The 20575-nt window shown below is 41.1% G+C and overlaps 1 long non-coding RNA gene and 5 gene segments (V, D, J or C); 1 reads left to right on the forward strand and 5 right to left on the reverse strand.

Annotated features, from left to right (window-relative positions):
* Positions 1–22: 22 nt before the first annotated feature.
* Positions 23–796, reverse strand: LOC116721040 (T cell receptor alpha variable 20-like). The segment is given in 2 exon segments: positions 23–586; positions 659–796. Coding segments are annotated over 2 exon segments (480 nt in total).
* On the forward strand, positions 451–15776 carry LOC116721098 (uncharacterized). Its single transcript, XR_004339515.1, has 2 exons — positions 451–513; positions 15636–15776. It is a non-coding gene; the product is annotated as an uncharacterized LOC116721098 (long non-coding RNA).
* Positions 3601–5246, reverse strand: LOC116721035 (T cell receptor alpha variable 12-3-like). The segment is given in 2 exon segments: positions 3601–4643; positions 4779–5246. Coding segments are annotated over 2 exon segments (495 nt in total).
* On the reverse strand, positions 8421–9419 carry LOC116721062 (T cell receptor alpha variable 18-like). The segment is given in 2 exon segments: positions 8421–9078; positions 9206–9419. Coding segments are annotated over 2 exon segments (438 nt in total).
* A 1308-nt stretch (positions 15777–17084) lies between the features above and the next one.
* On the reverse strand, positions 17085–18541 carry LOC116721041 (T cell receptor alpha variable 18-like). The segment is given in 2 exon segments: positions 17085–18177; positions 18305–18541. Coding segments are annotated over 2 exon segments (477 nt in total).
* Positions 18542–19176: 635 nt separating this feature from the next.
* Positions 19177–20258, reverse strand: LOC116721043 (T cell receptor alpha variable 3-like). The segment is given in 2 exon segments: positions 19177–19794; positions 19867–20258. Coding segments are annotated over 2 exon segments (468 nt in total).
* Between the last annotated feature and the right edge of the window lie 317 nt (positions 20259–20575).

A 20575-nucleotide genomic window follows, 5' to 3' on the forward strand; every position in this document is an offset into this window, starting at 1 on the left:
TAAAAAATCTGGTTGGGGCTTCAGGATGTTTGTGAATTAATCACAATTATTTAACTGTTCTGGGTTCTTCCTGTTCTCTGAGCGCCACAGAGCAGCAGTAGGTTTAACCCACCGTCCCTGTTACTAGTTTTTTATTACTTGTATTTCTTGTTCAGGTTTGATCACATCAGTCTGAATCTTGACAAACCGTTGAAGAGCAGGGAGTGAGGGCCTCTAGTGGCTGCTGTGGAGTACTGCAGGTTTTTGTACAGGGTTCTGGTGTTTCCTGTCACTGTGGGCCTCACAGCGCAGTAGTACACAGCAGAGTCTGTCACTGCAGCAGAGGAGATCAGCAGATCCAGGTGTTTCTCTCCTCTCAGGTAAGTGGAGAATCTTGTTAATGATTTCAGAGACTCTGCTGATCTTGAGTTGTTGAGTCCTGAGACGTAGAAGATGAACTCTGGAGGTTTTCCAGGATTTTGCTGATACCAAAAGAAATCATCACCAAGAGCTATCTTGTTGGTGTAACTACAGGTCAGAGTAACAGAGCTGCCCTCTGAACTGAACTCCTCAGTCTTCGCTGCAGTGAGTTGTTGACAGTTTACACCTGAAGGAAGAAAAACTGATATAAGTGAAGAACAAGAAGGATCAGATTATTCTCTGAAAGACTCCAACCAACCTGATCCAGTGATCAGAACCAGCAGAGTGAATCCAGATGTGAGCAGAGACAGCATGTTGAGCAGAGTTAATGTTGGAGAGTTGAGCTGAGCTGAAGGAGGAAGTTTGAGTCTCTTTAGAGATCAGGGACAGATCCGCTCCTCCTCTTCCTCCTCTTCTTCCTCCTGTTGTGCATCAAGAAGTTGAAAAGTCTTCAGACCAACATGTAGGACTGATCCTGTCGAACACCATAGCTACCCCTGGAAGCCGCATCATGACCACATTCAAGTTTGGATTGTGATCAAACTGTCTCTGTTTTAGGAAACAGTTTGATCAGGACTACATGGTGGGAGCAGACAGAAGTCACTGTTACAAGATACGCTGCTGCTGGCGCTCTGACTAAAACCAGGAAGATGGAGCGCATCGGGATCATTGGTAAGTTTAACTGATCCAGGTTCAGTTCTGTGGTTGTTTCTAAATACAAACTGAATGACTTCTCATACCTTCTTCTCCATACGGAAACATCCCAGGTCAGTTTACACCATTTTACAGAAACAGACCGACTGGAAGCATCTCAGCCGTCTTATGATGAGAACTGAGTTCTTCAGAGGAACGGCTCAGGTTGAGCAACTTGACGCCACGTCTGCTGAATCCATCGTTATGTTTGGTTTCTTTCTAAATTTGCTCTGTTCTGATGAATTGTCTAAGTCTCTTGTTGTGATGGGGATTTTCAGTGTTTCTCTTGTGATTCTTGGAGAGGAAAACCATCGAAGCAGAGCAGCGACCGAGGCCTTCTCGTGCAGCAATTCTTAATCATAGAGCCACGGCCAACAGCGCCACCTAGAGGGAATCAGATAAATTCACAGGTTTTTACCTTTTTTGTTGCTGCGGTTTGGTAAAGTTTCCAGAAACTAGAGATATTGCTGCTGTGACTCTTGTGTGTAACAGATGGAGGGCAGCTTCTGGTTCTTGCAGTTGAAGCAATTTCAAATTAATTTGCAGATTATACAGCTATGTTTTTATTAGCATTTTAAATAATTTTGTACAATACTTAATTTTAAAATTATTTCTTTTACTATATTTATTTTTGTGCACATAATTTAATTTAACCAATATTCACATTTTCTCCAGGTTTTTAGAGTCTTACGCCATAGTAGACTGTCAAGAAAACTGGTATGGGGTTTGAGATCTTTCCAGGTACACGCAGAAAAAGGTGCATGAAGGCCTGAAAGAAATAAAGCAATCTTGTGTGTTGATTTATAATGATTAAGTTGAACATGTATGAGTACAATCCCTAATATGTGTATGTGTATAAATAATGATTAAGTTGAACATGTATGAGTACAATCCCTAATATGTGTATGTGTATAAGTAATCACTAAATGATTCTGAAATGTATGAATAATGATCTGTAATGGTAACAACAATATAATCTGAAAGAGAAGTGATTAATTTTTAGTGTATAACAGGCTGAGATGATTTGAATGATTTACAGTTGATTTAAATGATTTTAACAATAGATAATGAAGGGAGTGATAGAAAAGAAGGAAGTGGAACAGTACAGTCAGCAGGATGGGTGAGGCCCGGCTGACAGGAAATGTCGCAAGTTGGAAAAAGGAGGAACTTTTTACTGGACTCAGCAAACAGGATGGGGGCCGGGACTTTCCACCAGAGAAGCAGCAGATGTTCAGGAAGTCACGCAGACCAAGCTCTCCACACACACACACACACACAGTGGAGAAAAGTATAAAAGAGGGCTGAAATAAGAAAGCAACGGTTCTTTGTCCGCGGCGCTGGAGAGGAGTCGACACGGGGAAGCAGAAACAGCAACGGACCGCACCCTGGAACCACGGGAGACTTGAGACTCCGCGCCGCCAAGAAGGGACAAGTTCCGGACGTCCAAGCCCTGGTTTCTGATTCGACCGTCGGTCATGCCTCAACCCGAATATATTGCAACAGACTTGGAGAAAAGACGAAGGTCCTGGAGGGATAAAGAGCTGGGTTTTCAAAGAGTTTGGACCCGTTCTACTTCGCATCTATTCTAAGGAGGATTTTTCCATATAAGGACAGAGACTCTGACCAAGACTTCTGGATGTTCCTGTTGCTAAAGATCCATTAACAACTGGGTGTGAGTTGAACCTGCTCCCTAAAAATTCGATCTCAGAATTTGCGACATAGGTTAGAGAAAAGAGACAGGATAGTATGGTTATACATGTGGATTTTATTATACTGCTCTTGAATTATATACAATTGATTATAGATTTGTATGTCACATGTCCCTGCTTAAGCTTGCTTAATAAATTTATACCATAAAATTCTAATGAGGTTGGTGGACATTGGAATTAATTGAGTCATTTGATCATTTTTCAGTTCTTTTAATTGAGGTAAAACTAATGTACATGATTCCAGGAAATAGGAGGCTTCATAATTTCCTTTGGTGAGTGTAAATAATGACCCTGGGACTTATATCCAAGTCACTAAACTTAATCTAGCCGGTTCCAAGAGCGAGTTATATTTTAGAAAGCGAGCTACCGTTAACAGAAGTGGTTATTGGAATTATGCAGCTGCGAGGGCTACTCAGCTGATTGTTTCTTAACTGTAAAGGGTTGTAACTTCTGGATCGGAGGTAGTTAGAGCTAGACGAATCGCTTTAGCCACCAGTTTGAACAGATTATCTCTTATAGATCTCTTTTAGGGTAATACCCAGGTCTCAGAGATTTTCCGGACCTGTTAGACAGAGAACTGGTCAGTAGTCAGCCAGGAGAAGTTGTGAGGAGTGGGTGGGGCTGGCTATTGCGTAATAACAGACAAGACATAAAAGGAATTCATTTCCACCAAAAATCTCAGAACGTTTCTAGAAAAAAATATGTTAATGTGAAAGTCAAACATTTTCATAAATTTTTGTAAATTTCAGAAACTTTGGACATTTTCTGAGTTTCAAAAGTCAAAACTTTTTGTCTTCAAACTCAGAAATTGTCATGGTTTGCAGTTGTAGTGGTGAGGATGGAAGCAGAGGACCCAAGTTGTTGAATAATGTTGATGGTTTTAATGAAGAAAAACACAATCCAGGCAGCACAGGTGAGCAGAAGGCTTGGAGCTCAGGACTGGTAGCAAGAGCAGTAACACATCTAGAGACGATGACATTAGCTGACAGTAAAGACGAGGAAAGAAGACAGCTGGGATCAATGAGGGGTAGACGAGACAACACAGAGACTCAACTGACACAGAAACCTCAATTAACACACAGAACAACCAAATCCTCACAGAAATGTGTTTTTTCTACAACTTTTCTAAGAGTAATCTCAAAATGTGAGAATTCTTTGGCAGAAATATTTTCTTCCTTTTTTAATCTTTCAGCTTCTATACGCCGCGGTATCAGAGGCCAAACATGAGCCTTTAATTTTACTCTTGGTGCAGTTTGATCCGTTCCATGGCCTGTTCAGAAAGTTGTTTTATGAGAAGATGATAAATAAATTTATTATGAGTATCACCTTAAGAGGCAATTATATTTAATATTCTTGCTTGGAAAACCATACTTGAATTTGATTTTTACATTGAACAAAAGTCAAGTCGGTTGGTAAAACAATAGATAGTAAATATATAAACGGGCCCAGAGGTCAAAACGGTGAAGAACTCCTCCTCTAGTGGCCGCCTAGTGGCTGCTGTGGAGTACTGCAGGTTTTTGTACAGGGTTCTGGTGTTTCCTGTCACTGTGGGCGCCACAGCGCAGTAGTACACAGCAGAGTCTGTCACTGCAGCAGAGGAGATCAGCAGAGTTCCTCGTTTCTGAGTTTTATCGATGTGAGCTGAGAAATCGGAGCGAGTTGGATGGATCGATCCCGACTCTGTGATGTGGAGCAGGAACTCTGGTCTGGATCCGTGCTGCTGTCGGTACCACTGGACATTATAGATAGAACCAGTATATCCGCAGCTCAAACTGGTGGGGCTTCCCTCTGAAGCGACGTGTTCCCTCTGCTCCTGTGTGACGGTGTTCATGGAGCCCATGGCTGTAAAATGAAGGTTCATGTCAGTCAGTCTGCAGCAGATTCAGGCATCAGGAGACTCAGAGGCTCTTCCATCCACATGTGGTCGCAGTGAGATTCAGAGAGACCATCAGAGCTTCTCTCTGTTCTGATACTCACCGATGTAGAGAGAGAAGAGCAGGAGGTACAGCAACATGTTCCAGGAGTTCAGGACAGACAGCAGATCTACAGAGATGATCCACTGCAGCAGAAGGAAGACTAACAGACCTTCATCATCATCATCAAGCTGCTGTTAGAGACGAGCCTTCTCATTGGCTGAGCTCAGCAGTGGTGGGAGGAGCCAGAGAGAAACTGGTTGCTGCTGAAGGTGAGGTTCAGCCAGTGAGGTGATTTCTGACTGAGAAACCAGCTAAAGTTAGTGAGTCGGTGCTGCAGCCAACCAGAAACTACTGAGACTGATTATGGTGATGAGGTTTCAGCGGCTCTGATGCTCTAAGATCCAGTTAACTGGTGATCCTCCCAGTTTAGGAACCAGTTTGAGATCAGATGACTTAGTGTGAAATATCCACCAGATGAGTCCACTGTGGTCATACTGGGATGAAGATGGTCAGAAATTCTCAGGCGACTGCAGAGGTGAAACGATGGCAACAGTCCCACATGGTGGTGGCAGTCCCCTGCTGCCACCACCAGGCTGAGTTTCTGAAGGGTCACCAAATTATGGTCCAACCTGCTGGACGACCCACAAACCAGCCGACATGTTCCAGTTTGCCTTGCTTCTGGACCTGGTTCTGGTTCTGGTTCTGGTCTGGTTCTGGTCTGGTTTTGGTCTGGTTCTGGTTCTGGTTCTGGTCCGGTTCTGGTCTGGTTCTGGTTCTGGTTCTGATCCGGTCGGTTCTGGTCTGGTTTTGGTCTGGTTCTGGTTCTGGTCCGGTTCTGGTCTGGTTCTGGTTCTGGTTCTGATCTGGTTCTGGTTCTGGTCCAGTCCGGTTCTGGTCTGGTTTTGGTCTGGTTCTGGTTCTGGTTCTGGTCCGGTTCTGGTCTGGTTCTGGTTCTGGTCCGGTTCTGGTCTGGTTCTGGTTCTGGTTCTGATCCGGTCGGTTCTGGTCTGGTTTTGGTCTGGTTCTGGTTCTGGTCCGGTCTGGTTCTGGTCCGGTCCGGTTCTGGTCTGGTTCTGGTTCTGGTCCGGTTCTGGTCTGGTTTTGGTCTGGTTCTGGTTCTGGTTCTGGTCCGGTTCTGGTCTGGTTCTGGTTCTGGTCCGGTTCTGGTCAGTGTGTCTGTCCTGTAGGATCAGGTCAGTTGGAGGGTTTGAGGTTTTTCTCCTTCTACCATCCAGATTTACTACAGGAGTGAATCTGTTTTAGTTTTTCTTCAGGCCTAAAATGATTAGATATAAAGATCTAGTAAGATTGTAGGATTATATAACGTGTTCAATCTATGCTAGAAAACCAAGTTAGAACAGTAAATATGTTGCTTGAAACAGCAAATGTTTTGTTCTGGTTGCTTCAGGTCTAGTCCAGGGGTCGGCAACCAGTGGCTCCGGAGCCACGTGTGGCTCTTTCATCCTTCTGTTGTGGCTCCCAGTGACTTTGGGAAATAGAATATTTTATTAAAATTAAATCATTAAAAAATTATAAATTAAAATCATTTTAAAAAAAATTTCTAAATCTGAAGATTATGGTAAACTTGTAACATAAAAACAAAAGTTTTGACCATTTTTAGCACCCAAAATATACGTCATGTCCGCCGATGTGCGACAGGCTTTCCTGGCGAACCCCACACGTCTGGCAGACCGCATTTTTTTAGCTCACTGATTTATTGACCTTTTGACCCTTGCCTGGAAGATACATCATGAATAAATCCAAGAAAAGGAAACATTCTGAAGATGGCAGAACATTTAATGCTACGTGGACAGATCATTTTGCTTTCACCGCTGATGAAACTGGTTCACCTTCTGCTTAATATGTGGCGACAGACTGGCAAACAACAAGAAGTCAAATGTTGAAAGACATTTCAAGAGCAAACACTAAAAAATATCCCGAGGGAGAGGAGAGAAAAAAGGTTGTTTCTGAGCTGATGCTGAAGCGTACGGCGCCCCCTAGGGGACATGGGGATTATTTTCTTTTGCGTTCATAAAACTGTACTGGTCAGTTATGCAGCATAATTGAACACTGTAGCCTTTCTTACGGTGGGCGCCGTACTTTCTGCTTTAATATAAGGTTATGTGAGGTTTTTCCATGAATGTTAGAATCTTTTAGTGAAATATCTGAAGTTTTATATCTTTCTTTAGGATAGAAAGGCGCCACAAACCTACGATATAAACAGAAACTTTCCGTAAGTAGGAAAGAAATAAAAACACATTATAATTTGGACTATTTCTGAGTTATTATCGCGGGTAATAAATCATCTGACAGTTTTGATTGTGTCTCTGTTGTTCTAGTCTGAATGGTTTAAAGAGCTGCTTTCAGTTCCATCTTAGCCTTAACAGACATAAACATGCAGGAAAAAATAAATCGATTTTCAATCAGTGTTTTGCACCAAACAGTTTTTACTATTAACAAGTTTTTATTATTAAAAACACGACAAACTAATGATGGTAAAGGGCCGCACTGGGTTAACTCGGGGAATCTCATCTGTCCGTTTATCAATCAACTCCAAACCTTTTCTTTCTTTGTTCTGTCACAATTATCGATTTATTCCATTTTGATGATCAGGCTCCAAACTTTGCCAGGACTGACCGCCCCGCTCACCGCTTCCTCATACACACAAAGCCAGCAGGTCAGTAACCTTCCCATTCATACCTGGTGACGTCACTCCCACATCGACACACCTTAGTGTCAAAGCCTCCTGCTCCTGTCATATCAATAATTACTTATTTCATTCATATGGCTCTTACAGAGCCTCAGTGAAAACTTGTTTATTATTATTATTATTATGGAAAAACCTCACATAACCTTATATTAAAGCATAAAGTACGGCGCCCACCGTAAGAAAGGCTACAGTGTTCAATTATGCTGCATAACTGACCAGTACAGTATTGCGAGGGAACGCAAAAGAAAAAAATTCCCATGTGTTAAGTGAGTACCAGAGAAGGGTCCTATTTTAACATTTCTACCTTTGGAGCCCAGAGACGGGTCGACTGACCTGAAGGATTTTAGCTAGCATCATATAACCAGTTTTGCATGATTTTCCACTCCTCCTTTCTGGCCTGACGGTCAATGGCCACGTTTACAATTGAAGAAGGGATGCTAATTTGAGCCATCAGAATCGTCAGTTTGGACTCAGGTCTGTTGACCCTCTTTCGGGACTTCAGGGGAGAAACCCTGGTACTCCCAGTGTTAGGGGGCTCCGTACTACGGGACACAGAAGCAGACTGCGCATTTTTTGGTTTGCTTGGTTGGTTCAGTACCGGTGGATAATATTTGGATATGTTTTGATTTTTATCTCCTGAATAAGAGGAGGACAGGTGACTGCATTCTGTTTCTATGTTTCCTTCAGTGCAGGTTGGGTAAGTTTCGGTTTTTATTTCTTAAATACAAAGACCCAAATAGACAGAGGGTATTTTGTTTGAAATTGAGCATCAACAAAGTGTAAAATGCGTTTTGTTACATGCAGAAATAAAATGTTGTGTTCTCTGCAGCAGTTCGTTGATTTCATAAACGCAACATAGTATCGATTTTTGTACATAGCATATAGGTTTTATATATATGACGTCAAAATGGGTTGTGGCTCCAAGTGCTTTCTTTTTATTGGGAGGCGGTCCCAAATGGCTCTTTGAGTAGAAAAGGTTGCCGACCCCTGGTGTAGCCGCAGTGAAAGGAAACTACTGGAGAAGCATTTCAGCAGCAGGAATCAGACGATCCTGATGAACCAAGAGCTGCTGCTTCCTGGCAGAGCGTCTGATGAACAACCCAGCTGCTGAAACTGAACAGTCTCAGGTCTGAATGCTTAGAAACAGGTAGAGATAAACACACGGACCAATCAGCACAAAGGAAATGCTGCTAAAGGAAACCAGCCAGAGACTGACCCAGAACCAGAACCAGACTCAATCCTAGGAATTTAAAGAACTAGAGAAGGATGTGAGGCCCTCTAGTGGCTGCTGTGGAGTACTGCAGGTTTTTGTACAGGGTTCTGGTGTTTCCTGTCACTGTGGGCCGCAGAGCGCAGTAGTACACAGCAGAGTCTGACAGACGGAGATCCTGGATCTTCAGATTGACTGATTTCTCTTTTGCCTTGGTGTTGAGATCAGCATCAAATCTGTCTTCACTGAACTCTGGAGAATTCTCTGAAGTTGTGGAGTAACGCTTCAGCATGTACTTTGGGAAACTGTTTTCTTCTTGTTTGTACCAGTACAGATATGGATATGTGTCACTGGTCTCATAAGTACATCTCAGAGTCAGTGATTCTCCTGCAGCAGCAACAACGTCTCCTTCTGTCTGCTTCACTGAGTCTCCTTTACACTCTGGGGAAGAACAGAACATGCAGAGGAAGAGATGGATCAATAAAGATGATTGATTAAAGGAGAACAATCAGCAGCTTTAAAGACTTCTACTCCATGTAGAGGAAACATGTTGATCTTTGTATCTTACCAGAGAAAAGAGCAGCCAGAATAATCCACAGCCAATGTTCCATCTGTCCACCAAGGTTTAAATCAGCAGGAGGAAGCAGCTGATGTTCAACATTCAGTCTGACTATTGTTCTCTTCACAGCCAGCAGCGGCTCCAGTGTGCATGCTGCCCTGAGGAAGCACCGCCTTTGTTGAACTCCGCCCTCACACACTAACACACACTCCCATGAATTTCTATAACTAATCTTGATATTTCCCCTGAGCCATTTTCATTCCGACCTTATTCCCAACGCCTAACTCAAAAATTGTGTTTTTATTGAGTGGACATGGCAAAATGTCCTCACAGCTATAAATGTCCACACAATGTTAGTCGTTTGTCAAGATTAAGTCCTCATAATGATAGCTAAACCGGCACACACACACACACACACACACACACCAGTGTTGTATAGTAACGAAGTAAAAATACTTCACTACTTTACTTAAGTATATTTTGGAGTACTTCATACTTTCCTGGAGTATGAAAATTTTTGATGACTTTCACTTTTACTTCACTATATTTCCGAACTTAATTGCGTACTTTTTCTCCGATACATTTTCAATGTGTGGTTTAGTTACTCGTTACAAAAAAGCGAGAGAGAGAAACGCAAGTGTTTTGATCCCACCTACTGATTAGCAAGTAGCAAGCAGGCTACCGAACAAAGTCCGTAGCCTGCTTGCCTGGGCTTGTTCATCACCACCAATAGGATACTTCTTCTTCTTCTTCTTTTCTATTATGGCGGATCACAAGCAACTTTAAGGTGCATACCGCCACCTACTGTACATGAGTGTGTAGAAGCATTACTTCATATCTATTAAATTCTACTTTTTAATTTTGTATTCTTAAGATAAATAAACAATGCTTTCCTTAATTTGTGAATATCTGTTATGTTTCCTTCATTTCCTAATATACCTTTAAGATTCCATTCATGCCCCATATTTCTAACTATTCTCTTTAATTCTTCCCTTTCGAGTTCATTTGACTTACAGTTCATCAATATGTGTTCTACATTTTCTTTCTATCCACATCTCTCACATTTATCATTATTTTTCCTCCCTATTTTATAAAGCATGTCATTTAAGTAGGTATGACCTACTCTTAATCTACTAATTATTATTTCTTCTCTTCTGTTTCATTCATTAATGCTTCGAATTCAAACTGACTTTTGTACTTCATATAATCTTCTTCCTTTCTTATCTTCATTCCACATTTTTTGCCATTTCTTGATTTCTTTACTTTTAATTAGGATACACCTGTTTCGCTTCTCCCATTAAACACAAAGCAAGTCTCGCAATCAGTAGCAGTCACATGGAAATTCTATCTTACAAAAACTCCCTGTCCAACTTGAAGAAACACATCGAGGTAACGTCTTATGAAATGGTTATAATCCTCCTGTTTCAGTAACTATAGCTTGGTCACTAGGCACTATTGTGAAATCTTGACCATAAATGAACTTTGTTTGGCATTGTTTCAGTTCCATACGTGGTGTATTTAGCTTAGGCCTAATGTTGACTGTAGCAGGCTACCTAGACTCCTCTGTTCAAGGGGGGACAGAAGCCATAGCGATAGCAATTTAGACTAAATTTAACGAATATAGGAAAGGCATGCAAGTTCAAAACCAGGTTTACAGATGCCAATAAGCTGCATTTCCCTCCCAATTCTTTTTTTCTTTTGCATAATGACCAGTTGTGTTCACCACCTACTGACTGTAGCATTGACTGATTCACTGATTTGTGAAGTAGAGTAATCATAACAGCTCTTTTTCTTCATGTTGGCCACATTTTCTGTACTATTTATTTTTCTCATTTTCAGCACTGACCTTACTTGAAGGGAAAACTTGAGGCTTACAAAAACTTTGTATTTTCTGTCCTGGAGGGTATACTAAGAAGCTGGTTCAGTTGTAAAGCAGGTTAAGTTAACCTTGTGCTATAGGTAAAGCACCTAATTTTCTTAACTAAATGATGCCTGCAGGTATATCTATTAGCAGGTTTAATTTTGCCTGCACTTGGTTGGGTACATTATTTTAAGTGTATTTGACAAGTTTACCAAAATATAAAAAATCTCATTCAAACTGCATTTGCTTTGTTTTACTTTTTACTTGTACTTTTCATTACATTACTTGAGTACATCCATTTTTACAGTAATTTCCATACTTAAGTACAAGAAGTTTCAGATACTTTAAGACTTTTACTCAAGTAACATTTCAGTCAGTGACTTGGACTTTTACCAAAGTCATATTTTGGAGAGGTACTTGTACTTTTACTTGACTCTGAGATTTCAGTACTTTATACAACACTGACACACACACACACACACACACACATAAACACACACTTATGTGCTAAATTGGCAGATTATCCAATCCTTGACATTTTCTAACTTATTGCTGCTGAACATGATTTTTTCCCATTTTCTAACTTATCAGAACTATTAAGGGCAAAACGTCATACTAATTTGTTTAATTTTAGGTCAACTAGATTCTTACAAAGAGTGGATATGGATTTGTCTGTAACATCCCTCTGTGAGATGTGGAAGTGAAAAACCTACAGGAAGGCTAAGATGAATAAAAAGAACATTTTTATTAAACACAAGCCCATTTTACAGACCGGAGCACAATCTGGAGGAAACAAAGCCAGTCCAGAGTTTCCCAAAGATCTACAGTCTCTGCATCTCTTCATGGGGTCCAGGCAGCATCCTCAGCTCAGCATATGGCCTTCGTCATCATTTAAAAAGTGATCTGCTGCTTGTTCACAAACAGCCTCATGGTTTAAATGTTGGCTGTTTGATATTTCCCTGGAGAGAGACTCTGTTCTCCCAGCAATTAACTCATGATAAACCAAGAGTGTAACTTGTCACGAGTTGGTGTGAGGTGGTGGTGAGGCAGACGCTTGAGACCCAGGTAAGATGTATGATGACAGTTTAATGGTGAAAGCGCAAAATCCAAAACACCAGGCAGCACGACTGAGCAGAAGCCAGGGCTCAACGCCGGTAGCAACTGGTTATTAGAATGGACAGCAAACAAAACGGTGCATACGACACGCACAAACGACTGCAAGACAAGGACCCGACGAGGACGCAGACACACAGGTGGCATTAAATACACAGAAACGAGACACACCTGGGAATGATCAAGGGGAGACAGGAAGGCACAGAGACTCAGGGACACAGAAAACTCAAAATAAACACAGAGAAAACACAGATCCCGACAAACTTTGTGTTGCAGTCGGTGGGGACGAGGAGGAGCCGGGGGGCTGATGCACCCACAGTGACTGAAAGGTCTTTTCTTTTTTAGTGCTAAGAATAAAACCAAAACTTACATGTGAATGCCATACAGTCTTATTCAAAAATTAGGACATACATCCTGATCAGGTTGTCAGTTTAATAGTACTTTTCCAAAATAACCTTTTAGCAGCTATTAAACATACTACGAAATATAAATATGTTAAAACATCTAATTAACCCTCCTGTTATGTTCCGGGTCAAATTGACCCGTTTTAAAATTTACAAATTAAAAAAAAAAAATAGAAGCATTTTTTTTGCATGAAACGTTTTCTATTTGTCTTAATAGGTGCACTCTAGACATAAGTTGAAAATTTATTCATTTTACACATTTGTACCAAACCCTAGGTCTACTTTTTACATCGATACTGTTCGGGTCAATTTGACCCGGCAGTCAGGTTAAAGTGCAAAAAAAGATTTTAAAATGTCCAATTCTATATGTTTCCTTGCAGTTATGAACCATATTTCACCACACACACACACACACACCCACACACGCAACCACACACACACAAGCCCACTTTCTCACTATTCTCTTTACTTCACTAGGAAACTGCGAGAAAGCAGGTGTTCACACAACCTTTGACGGGAATCTTTTCTGTTCCTGTGGACAAACTCCACCCACACTGAGTGACACTCAGCAGAAGTGGAGGAAAACATAAATACTCTCTGCATGACTCATTTATCTTGATTTTAATCAGCGGGTCAATTTGACCCAGAACAGTATGTGTGTCTCAAGTTCAATTATAAAGATCACCCTTTGGTAAAAAAAAAAAGTATAATATAAAATAATTTACCAAAGGTCAACTTCAAGGAAATTATTGTTTTTTTGTGTCTAGGTTTTTTTCAGTGGACATTAAAAATCTAAATTCCATTTTTTATGTCCAAATGAGTAAATGAGCAGGTTGTCGTCATTGATCCTTAATTTCTGAGAAATAATAAAACATCATTGCACAAATATTGATTGAAATGGTTAGTATTGGAGTTAATAATCAGATACAAAAATGTTTTGGAGGAATATTTTGGTTTCTGACACTATTGCATGATTAAACACTCCCTGGGTCAAATTGACCCACGAACATTTTTGCTGTACCCTAGAAACGAACATAACAGGAGGGTTAATCTATATCAATCAATCAATCAATCAATCAATTTTTATTTGTATAGCACATTTCAGCAGCAGGCATTTCAAAGTGCTTTACATCATTACAAACACAGAAACACAAAGCAACATAGAATCAATAATCAAAACACAGCATTAAGTCAAGCTCCATCAATAAATTTGTAATTGATTACATTTCAAATACAATCCTAAACAGGTGGGTTTTTAGTCGAGATTTAAAAGAAGTCAGTGTTTCAGCTGTTTTACAGTTTTCTGGAAGTTTGTTCCAAATTTGTGGTGCATAGATGCTGAAAGCTGCTTCTCCTCGTTTGGTTCTGGTTCTGGGGATGCAGAGCAGAACCAGAACCAGAACCTGAGAGGTCTGGAAGGTTGATACAACAACAGCAGATCTTTAATGTATTGTGGTGCTAAGCCGTTCAGTGATTTATAAACTAACAACAGGATTTTAAAGTCTATTCTTTGAGCTACAGGGAGCCAGTGGAGGGACTTTAAAACTGGTGTTATGTGCTCTATCTTCCTGGTTTTAGTCAGAACGCCAGCAGCAGCATTCTGGATCAGCTGCAGCTGTTTGATTGATTTGTTGGACAGACCTGTGAAGACGCTGTTGCAATAATCAATACGACTGAAGATGAAGGCATGGATGAGTTTCTCTAGATCTGGCTGAGACATTAGTCCTTTAATCCTGGAAATGTTCTTCAGGTGATAGAAGGCCGACTTTGTAACTGTCTTTATGTGGCTCTGGAGGTTCAGGTCAGAGTCCATCACTACTCCCAGGTTTCGGGCTGATCGCTGGTTTTTAGTTATAACTGAAGCTGTGCATCGACTCCGGTCTATATAATGTCTTTCACTTGGTGATAGGGTTAGGGTTTTTTCTCAGTCTGTCAGCTTAACGTCACACGCAGACTCGTTGCCATGGCAACCAATAAACAACAGCCCCGGGAGCGCGGAGCACAGATTATTCAAGTGCATCAGGAAATAAGTCAAGAGAAACATAAAGACAAAAGGGGCAGGAAATATTGGTGGGACTGTCCCCATCAGGCCAGAGTTGGTGGGGACATGTCCACACCAGACCTTCAGGAAGTTACGCCTTAGTGATAAACTACTAAAATATTGTCAGCATGTTGGTAAGCTGCAGTCAGGTGTGACTGCCAGAGTCCAGGTAGGAGTCCTGTCTGGGGTCTGGGATAATAAACATGTTCCTACTTAATTCTAATGTTTATCCATCAGATAACAAACAGGACTTTTTAAAAAGTCCTTACATTTGAAAAGTTTTTAGCTGTTAGATTTCTTTCCAGGCTTTAAGTAGCATGTAAAAGAAAGCTGTCTGTCCATGGCAGCTCTTAATAGCTGGTACTGGCAGGAGTCCGATGTGCCAGACTTGGTGGTCCAACCAATCCCCAGGATGGGTTTTGGTACCAAAGCACTGAGAGCTGGTAGCATGGAAAGAGCCAGAGTCTTTCTGTTCTCTGAGGTCCAGATGGAGATGCCATGCAGGTATCCAGCAGCAACTTCATAGCATCTTGGCTGCCATCAATAAAACACTGCTGGTTATAAAATATGTAGCTGATCCAGTGATCAATAATGAAAATATTTCTTAGAAATAGTTATGCAAATGTCATCCAATTAGACCGACTTATCAGAGGGATTGTTTTCTCTCTGCTCAGTTTTTTTATTGCCTCATAAACAATCAGACTGAAACCTAACAAACCATAGAAGCAGAGCAGGGAGTGAGGCCCTCTAGTGGCTTCTGTGGAGTACTGCAGGTTTTTGTACAGGGTTCTGGTGTTTCCTGTCACTGTGGGCTGCACAGCGCAGTAGTACACAGCAGAGTCTGTCACTGCAGCAGAGGAGATCTTCATGGACATTTCTTCTTTGCTTCCTTTAAATGTCATCCTGTCCAGATGTTCTGATCCACCTGAAGGTGAGTGAGACCTCAGGAACTCTGGAGGTTCTCCTGGATTTTGTCGATACCAGAATAAATAATTAGCTGAATCTTTGGTGTAACTGCAGGTCAGAGTAACAGAGCTGCCCTCTGAACTGAACTCCTCAGTCTTCGCTGCAGTGAGTTGTTGACAGTTTACACCTGAAGGAAGAAAAACTGATATAAGTGAAGAACAAGAAGGATCAGATTATTCTCTGAAAGACTCCAACCAACCTGATCCAGTGATCAGAACCAGCAGAGTGAATCCAGATGTGAGCAGAGACAGCATGTTGAGCAGAGTTAATGTTGGAGAGTTGAGCTGAGCTGAAGGAGGAAGTTTGAGTCTCTTTAGAGATCAGGGACAGATCAGCTCCTCCTCTTCCTCCTCTTCTTCCTCCTGTTGTGCATCAAGAAGTTGAAAAGTCTTCAGACCAACATGTAGGACTGATCCTGTCGAACACCATAGCTACCCCTGGAATCCGCATCATGACCACATTCAAGTTTGGATTGTGATCAAACTGTCTCTGTTCTAGGAAACAGTTTGATCAGGACTACATGGTGGGAGCAGACAGAAGTCACTGTTACAAGATACGCTGCTGCTGGCGCTCTGACTAAAACCAGGAAGATGGAGCGCATCGGGATCATTGGTAAGTTTAACTGATCCAGGTTCAGTTCTGTGGTTGTTTCTAAATACAAACTGAATGACTTCTCATACCTTCTTCTCCATACGGAAACATCCCAGGTCAGTTTACACCATTTTACAGAAACAGACCGACTGGAAGCATCTCAGCCGTCTTATGATGAGAACTGAGTTCTTCAGAGGAACGGCTCAGGTTGAGCAACTTGACGCCATGTCTGCTGAATCCATCGTTATGTTTGGTTTCTTTCTAAATTTGCTCTGTTCTGATGAATTGTCTAAGTCTCTTGTTGTGATGGGGATTTTCAGTGTTTCTCTTGTGATTCTTGGAGAGGAAAACCATCGAAGCAGAGCAGCGACCGAGGCCTTCTCGTGCAGCAATTCTTAATCATAGAGCCACGGCCAACAGCGCCACCTAGAGGGAATCAGATAAATTCGCAGGATTTTACCTTTTTTTGTTGCGGTTTGGTAAAGTTTCCAGAAACTAGAGATATTGCTGCTGTGACTCTTGTGTGTAACAGATGGAGGGCAGCTTCTGGTTCTTGCAGTTGAAGCAATTTCAAATTAATTTGCAGATTATACAGCTATGTTTTTATTAGCATTTTAAATAATTTTGTACAATACTTAATTTTAAAATGATTTCTTTTACTGTATTTATTTTTGTGCACATAATTTAATTTAACCAATATTCACATTTTCTCCAGGTTTTTAGAGTCTTACGCCATAGTAGACATAAAAAGGAATTCATTTCCACCAAAAATCTCAGAACGTTTCTAGAAAAAAATATGTTAATGTGAAAGTCAAACATTTTCATAAATTTTTGTAAATTTCAGAAACTTTGGACATTTTCTGAGTTTCAAAAGTCAAAACTTTTTGTCTTCAAACTCAGAAATTGTCATGGTTTGCAGTTGTAGTGGTGAGGATGGAAGCAGAGGACCCAAGTTGTTGAATAATGTTGATGGTTTTAATGAAGAAAAACACAATCCAGGCAGCACAGGTGAGCAGAAGGCTTGGAGCTCAGGACTGGTAGCAAGAGCAGTAACACATCTAGAGACGATGACATTAGCTGACAGTAAAGACGAGGAAAGAAGACAGCTGGGATCAATGAGGGGTAGACGAGACAACACAGAGACTCAACTGACACAGAAACCTCAATTAACACACAGAACAACCAAATCCTCACAGAAATGTGTTTTTTCTACAACTTTTCTAAGAGTAATCTCAAAATGTGAGAATTCTTTGGCAGAAATATTTTCTTCCTTTTTTAATCTTTCAGCTTCTATACGCCGCGGTATCAGAGGCCAAACATGAGCCTTTAATTTTACTCTTGGTGCAGTTTGATCCGTTCCATGGCCTGTTCAGAAAGTTGTTTTATGAGAAGATGATAAATAAATTTATTATGAGTATCACCTTAAGAGGCAATTATATTTAATATTCTTGCTTGGAAAACCATACTTGAATTTGATTTTTACATTGAACAAAAGTCAAGTCGGTTGGTAAAACAATAGATAGTAAATATATAAACTGGCCCAGAGGTCCAAACGGTGAAGAACTCCTCCTCTAGTGGCCGCCTAATGGCTGTTGTGTAAAGCTGCAGGTTTTAGTGTTTAACAGAGAGTGAGGCCCTCTAGTGGCTGCTGTGGAGTACTGCAGGTTTTTGTACAGAGTTCTGGTGTTTCCTGTCACTGTGGGCTGCAGAGCGCAGTAGTACACAGCAGAGTCTGACAGACAGAGATCCTGGATCTTCAGGTTGAAGGATTTGTTGGATTTATTGAGGTCAGCATCAAATCTGTTGTTGTTGATCTCTGGAGCTTTGTCTTTTGTTGATGACATCTGCTTCAGCATGAACTTTGGGAAACTGTTTTCTTCATGTTTATACCAGAACAAGGCATCACTTCCACCACTGGGTTTAAAGGTACATCTCAGAGTCAGTGATTCTCCTGCAGCAGCAACAACTTCTCCTTCTGTCTGCTTCACTGAGTCTCCTTTACACTCTGGGGAAGAACAGAACATGCAGAGGAAGAGATGGATCAATAAAGATGATTGATTAAAGGAGAACAATCAGCAGCTTTAAAGACTTCTACTCCATGTAGAGGAAACATGTTGATCTTTGTATCTTACCAGAGAAAAGAGCAGCCAGAATAATCCACAGCCAATGTTCCATCTGTCCACCAAGGTTTAAATCAGCAGGAGGAAGCAGCTGATGTTCAACATTCAGTCTGACTATTGTTCTCTTCACAGCCAGCAGCGGCTCCAGTGTGCATGCTGCCCTGAGGAAGCACCGCCTTTGTTGAACTCCGCCCTCACACACTAACACACATTCCCATTAATTTCTATAACTAATCTTGATATTTCCCCTGAGCCATTTCATTCCCACCTTATTCCCAACGCCTAACTCAAAAATTGTGTTTTTATTGAGTGGACATGGCAAAAAGTCCTCACAGCTATGAATGTCCACACAATGTTAGTCGTTTGTCAAGATTAAGTCCTCATAATGATAACTAAACCAGCACACACACACACACCAACACACACACACACACACACACACACACACACACACACACACACATAATTTGTTTCTCTGTCTCTGCAGAGGCTTTACATTAATTTCCAGCCCAACTCTAAATTAACTCAGAAACATCACTTCCTGTGGACTGGACTTACATCCCGACTAGTCGGTCCCACAACATAGTATGTTAGTGAAATGGTCCTTATTGAGCACCAAATACAAGACCACACACACACACACACACACACATGAACACACACTTATGTGCTAAATCGGCAGATTATCCAATCCTTGACATTTTCTAACTTATTGCGGCTGAACATGATTTTTTCCCATTTTCTAACTTATCAGAACTATTAAGGGCAAAACGTCATACTAATTTGTTTAATTTTAGGTCAACTAGATTCTTACAAAGAGTGGATATGGATTTGTTTGTAACATCCCTCTGTGAGATGTGGAAGTGAAAAACCTGCAGGAAGGCTAAGATGAATAAAAAGAACATTTTTATTAAACACAAGCCCATTTTACAGACCGGAGCACAATCTGGAGGAAACAAAGCCAGTCCAGAGTTTCCCAAAGATCTACAGTCTCTGCATCTCTTCATGGGGTCCAGGCAGCATCCTCAGCTCAGCATATGGCCTTCGTCATCATTTAAAAAGTGATCTGCTGCTTGTTCACAAACAGCCTCATGGTTTAAATGTTGGCTGTCTGTGGTTTAACAGGGAGTGAGGCCCTCCAGTGGCTGCTGTGGAGTACTGCAGGTTTTTGTACAGGGGTCTGGTGTTTCCTGTCACTGTGGGCTTCACAGCGCAGTAGTACACAGCAGAGTCTGTCACTGCAGCAGAGGAGATCAGCAGATCCATCTGGGTTTTATCAGCATTGATGTTGAAGGAGAAACCAGGAAGCGGATCCTGGAGTTTCTCTCCTGTTCCTGAGTGGGAGATCAGGAAGTCTGGAGGTTTTCCAGGATATTGTCGATACCAGAAGAAATAATCATTATAAACAGCAGCTTTAGAGTAACTGCAGGTCAGAGTAACAGAGCTGCCCTCTGAACTGAACTCCTCAGTCTTCGCTGCAGTGAGTTGTTGACAGTTTACACCTGAAGGAAGAAAAACTGATATAAGTGAAGAACAAGAAGGATCAGATTATTCTCTGAAAGACTCCAACCAACCTGATCCAGTGATCAGAACCAGCAGAGTGAATCCAGATGTGAGCAGAGACAGCATGTTGAGCAGAGTCAATGTTGGAGAGTTGAGCTGAGCTGAAGGAGGAAGTTTGAGTCTCTTTAGAGATCAGGGACAGATCAGCTCCTCCTCTTCCTCCTCTTCCTCCTCTTCCTCTCACCTTCAGCTACTTTCTGATGGAAATATAAAAAGATTTACGGACATTCAGAACAATAAATTACATAAAATCCTAAATAAACCTACTCAGCCCTGTGGTCGGACGCTGAGGCTGTCCATTGTGTTTTTGTATTAAAAGATGATAAGTTGACAGGAAATGTAAAAATGTTACTGGATAATTATATGTTACCGAAAGACTTCGCCAGTGAAACACTATTTAAATCCCCAGCTAGTCTTAAAACTAACAAATCAAAAAATACAATTAATATGAATATCAATTATTAGCATTTCTGTTTAATCCAAATGAAGTCAGCGGCTCCATCAGGCCCCCAGGGCTTCAGGGGCCATAAATGCTGATATTTTAACACAAACCACAGACACATAAATGCAACATTTATTTATTGAGATGATCAATGCTGCTGAATTTGATTTAATTTTTCAGCATACATAAATTAAAAAGATTTTAAATTGTTTAACATCTAAGTTTAAGATTTTAAGGAGCTGGCAAGTTTACATTCTGAAAGTTCAAAGAACAGTATT

This window comes from Xiphophorus hellerii, chromosome 6, assembly GCF_003331165.1.
Source record: "Xiphophorus hellerii strain 12219 chromosome 6, Xiphophorus_hellerii-4.1, whole genome shotgun sequence".
Lineage (NCBI taxonomy): Eukaryota > Metazoa > Chordata > Actinopteri > Cyprinodontiformes > Poeciliidae > Xiphophorus > Xiphophorus hellerii.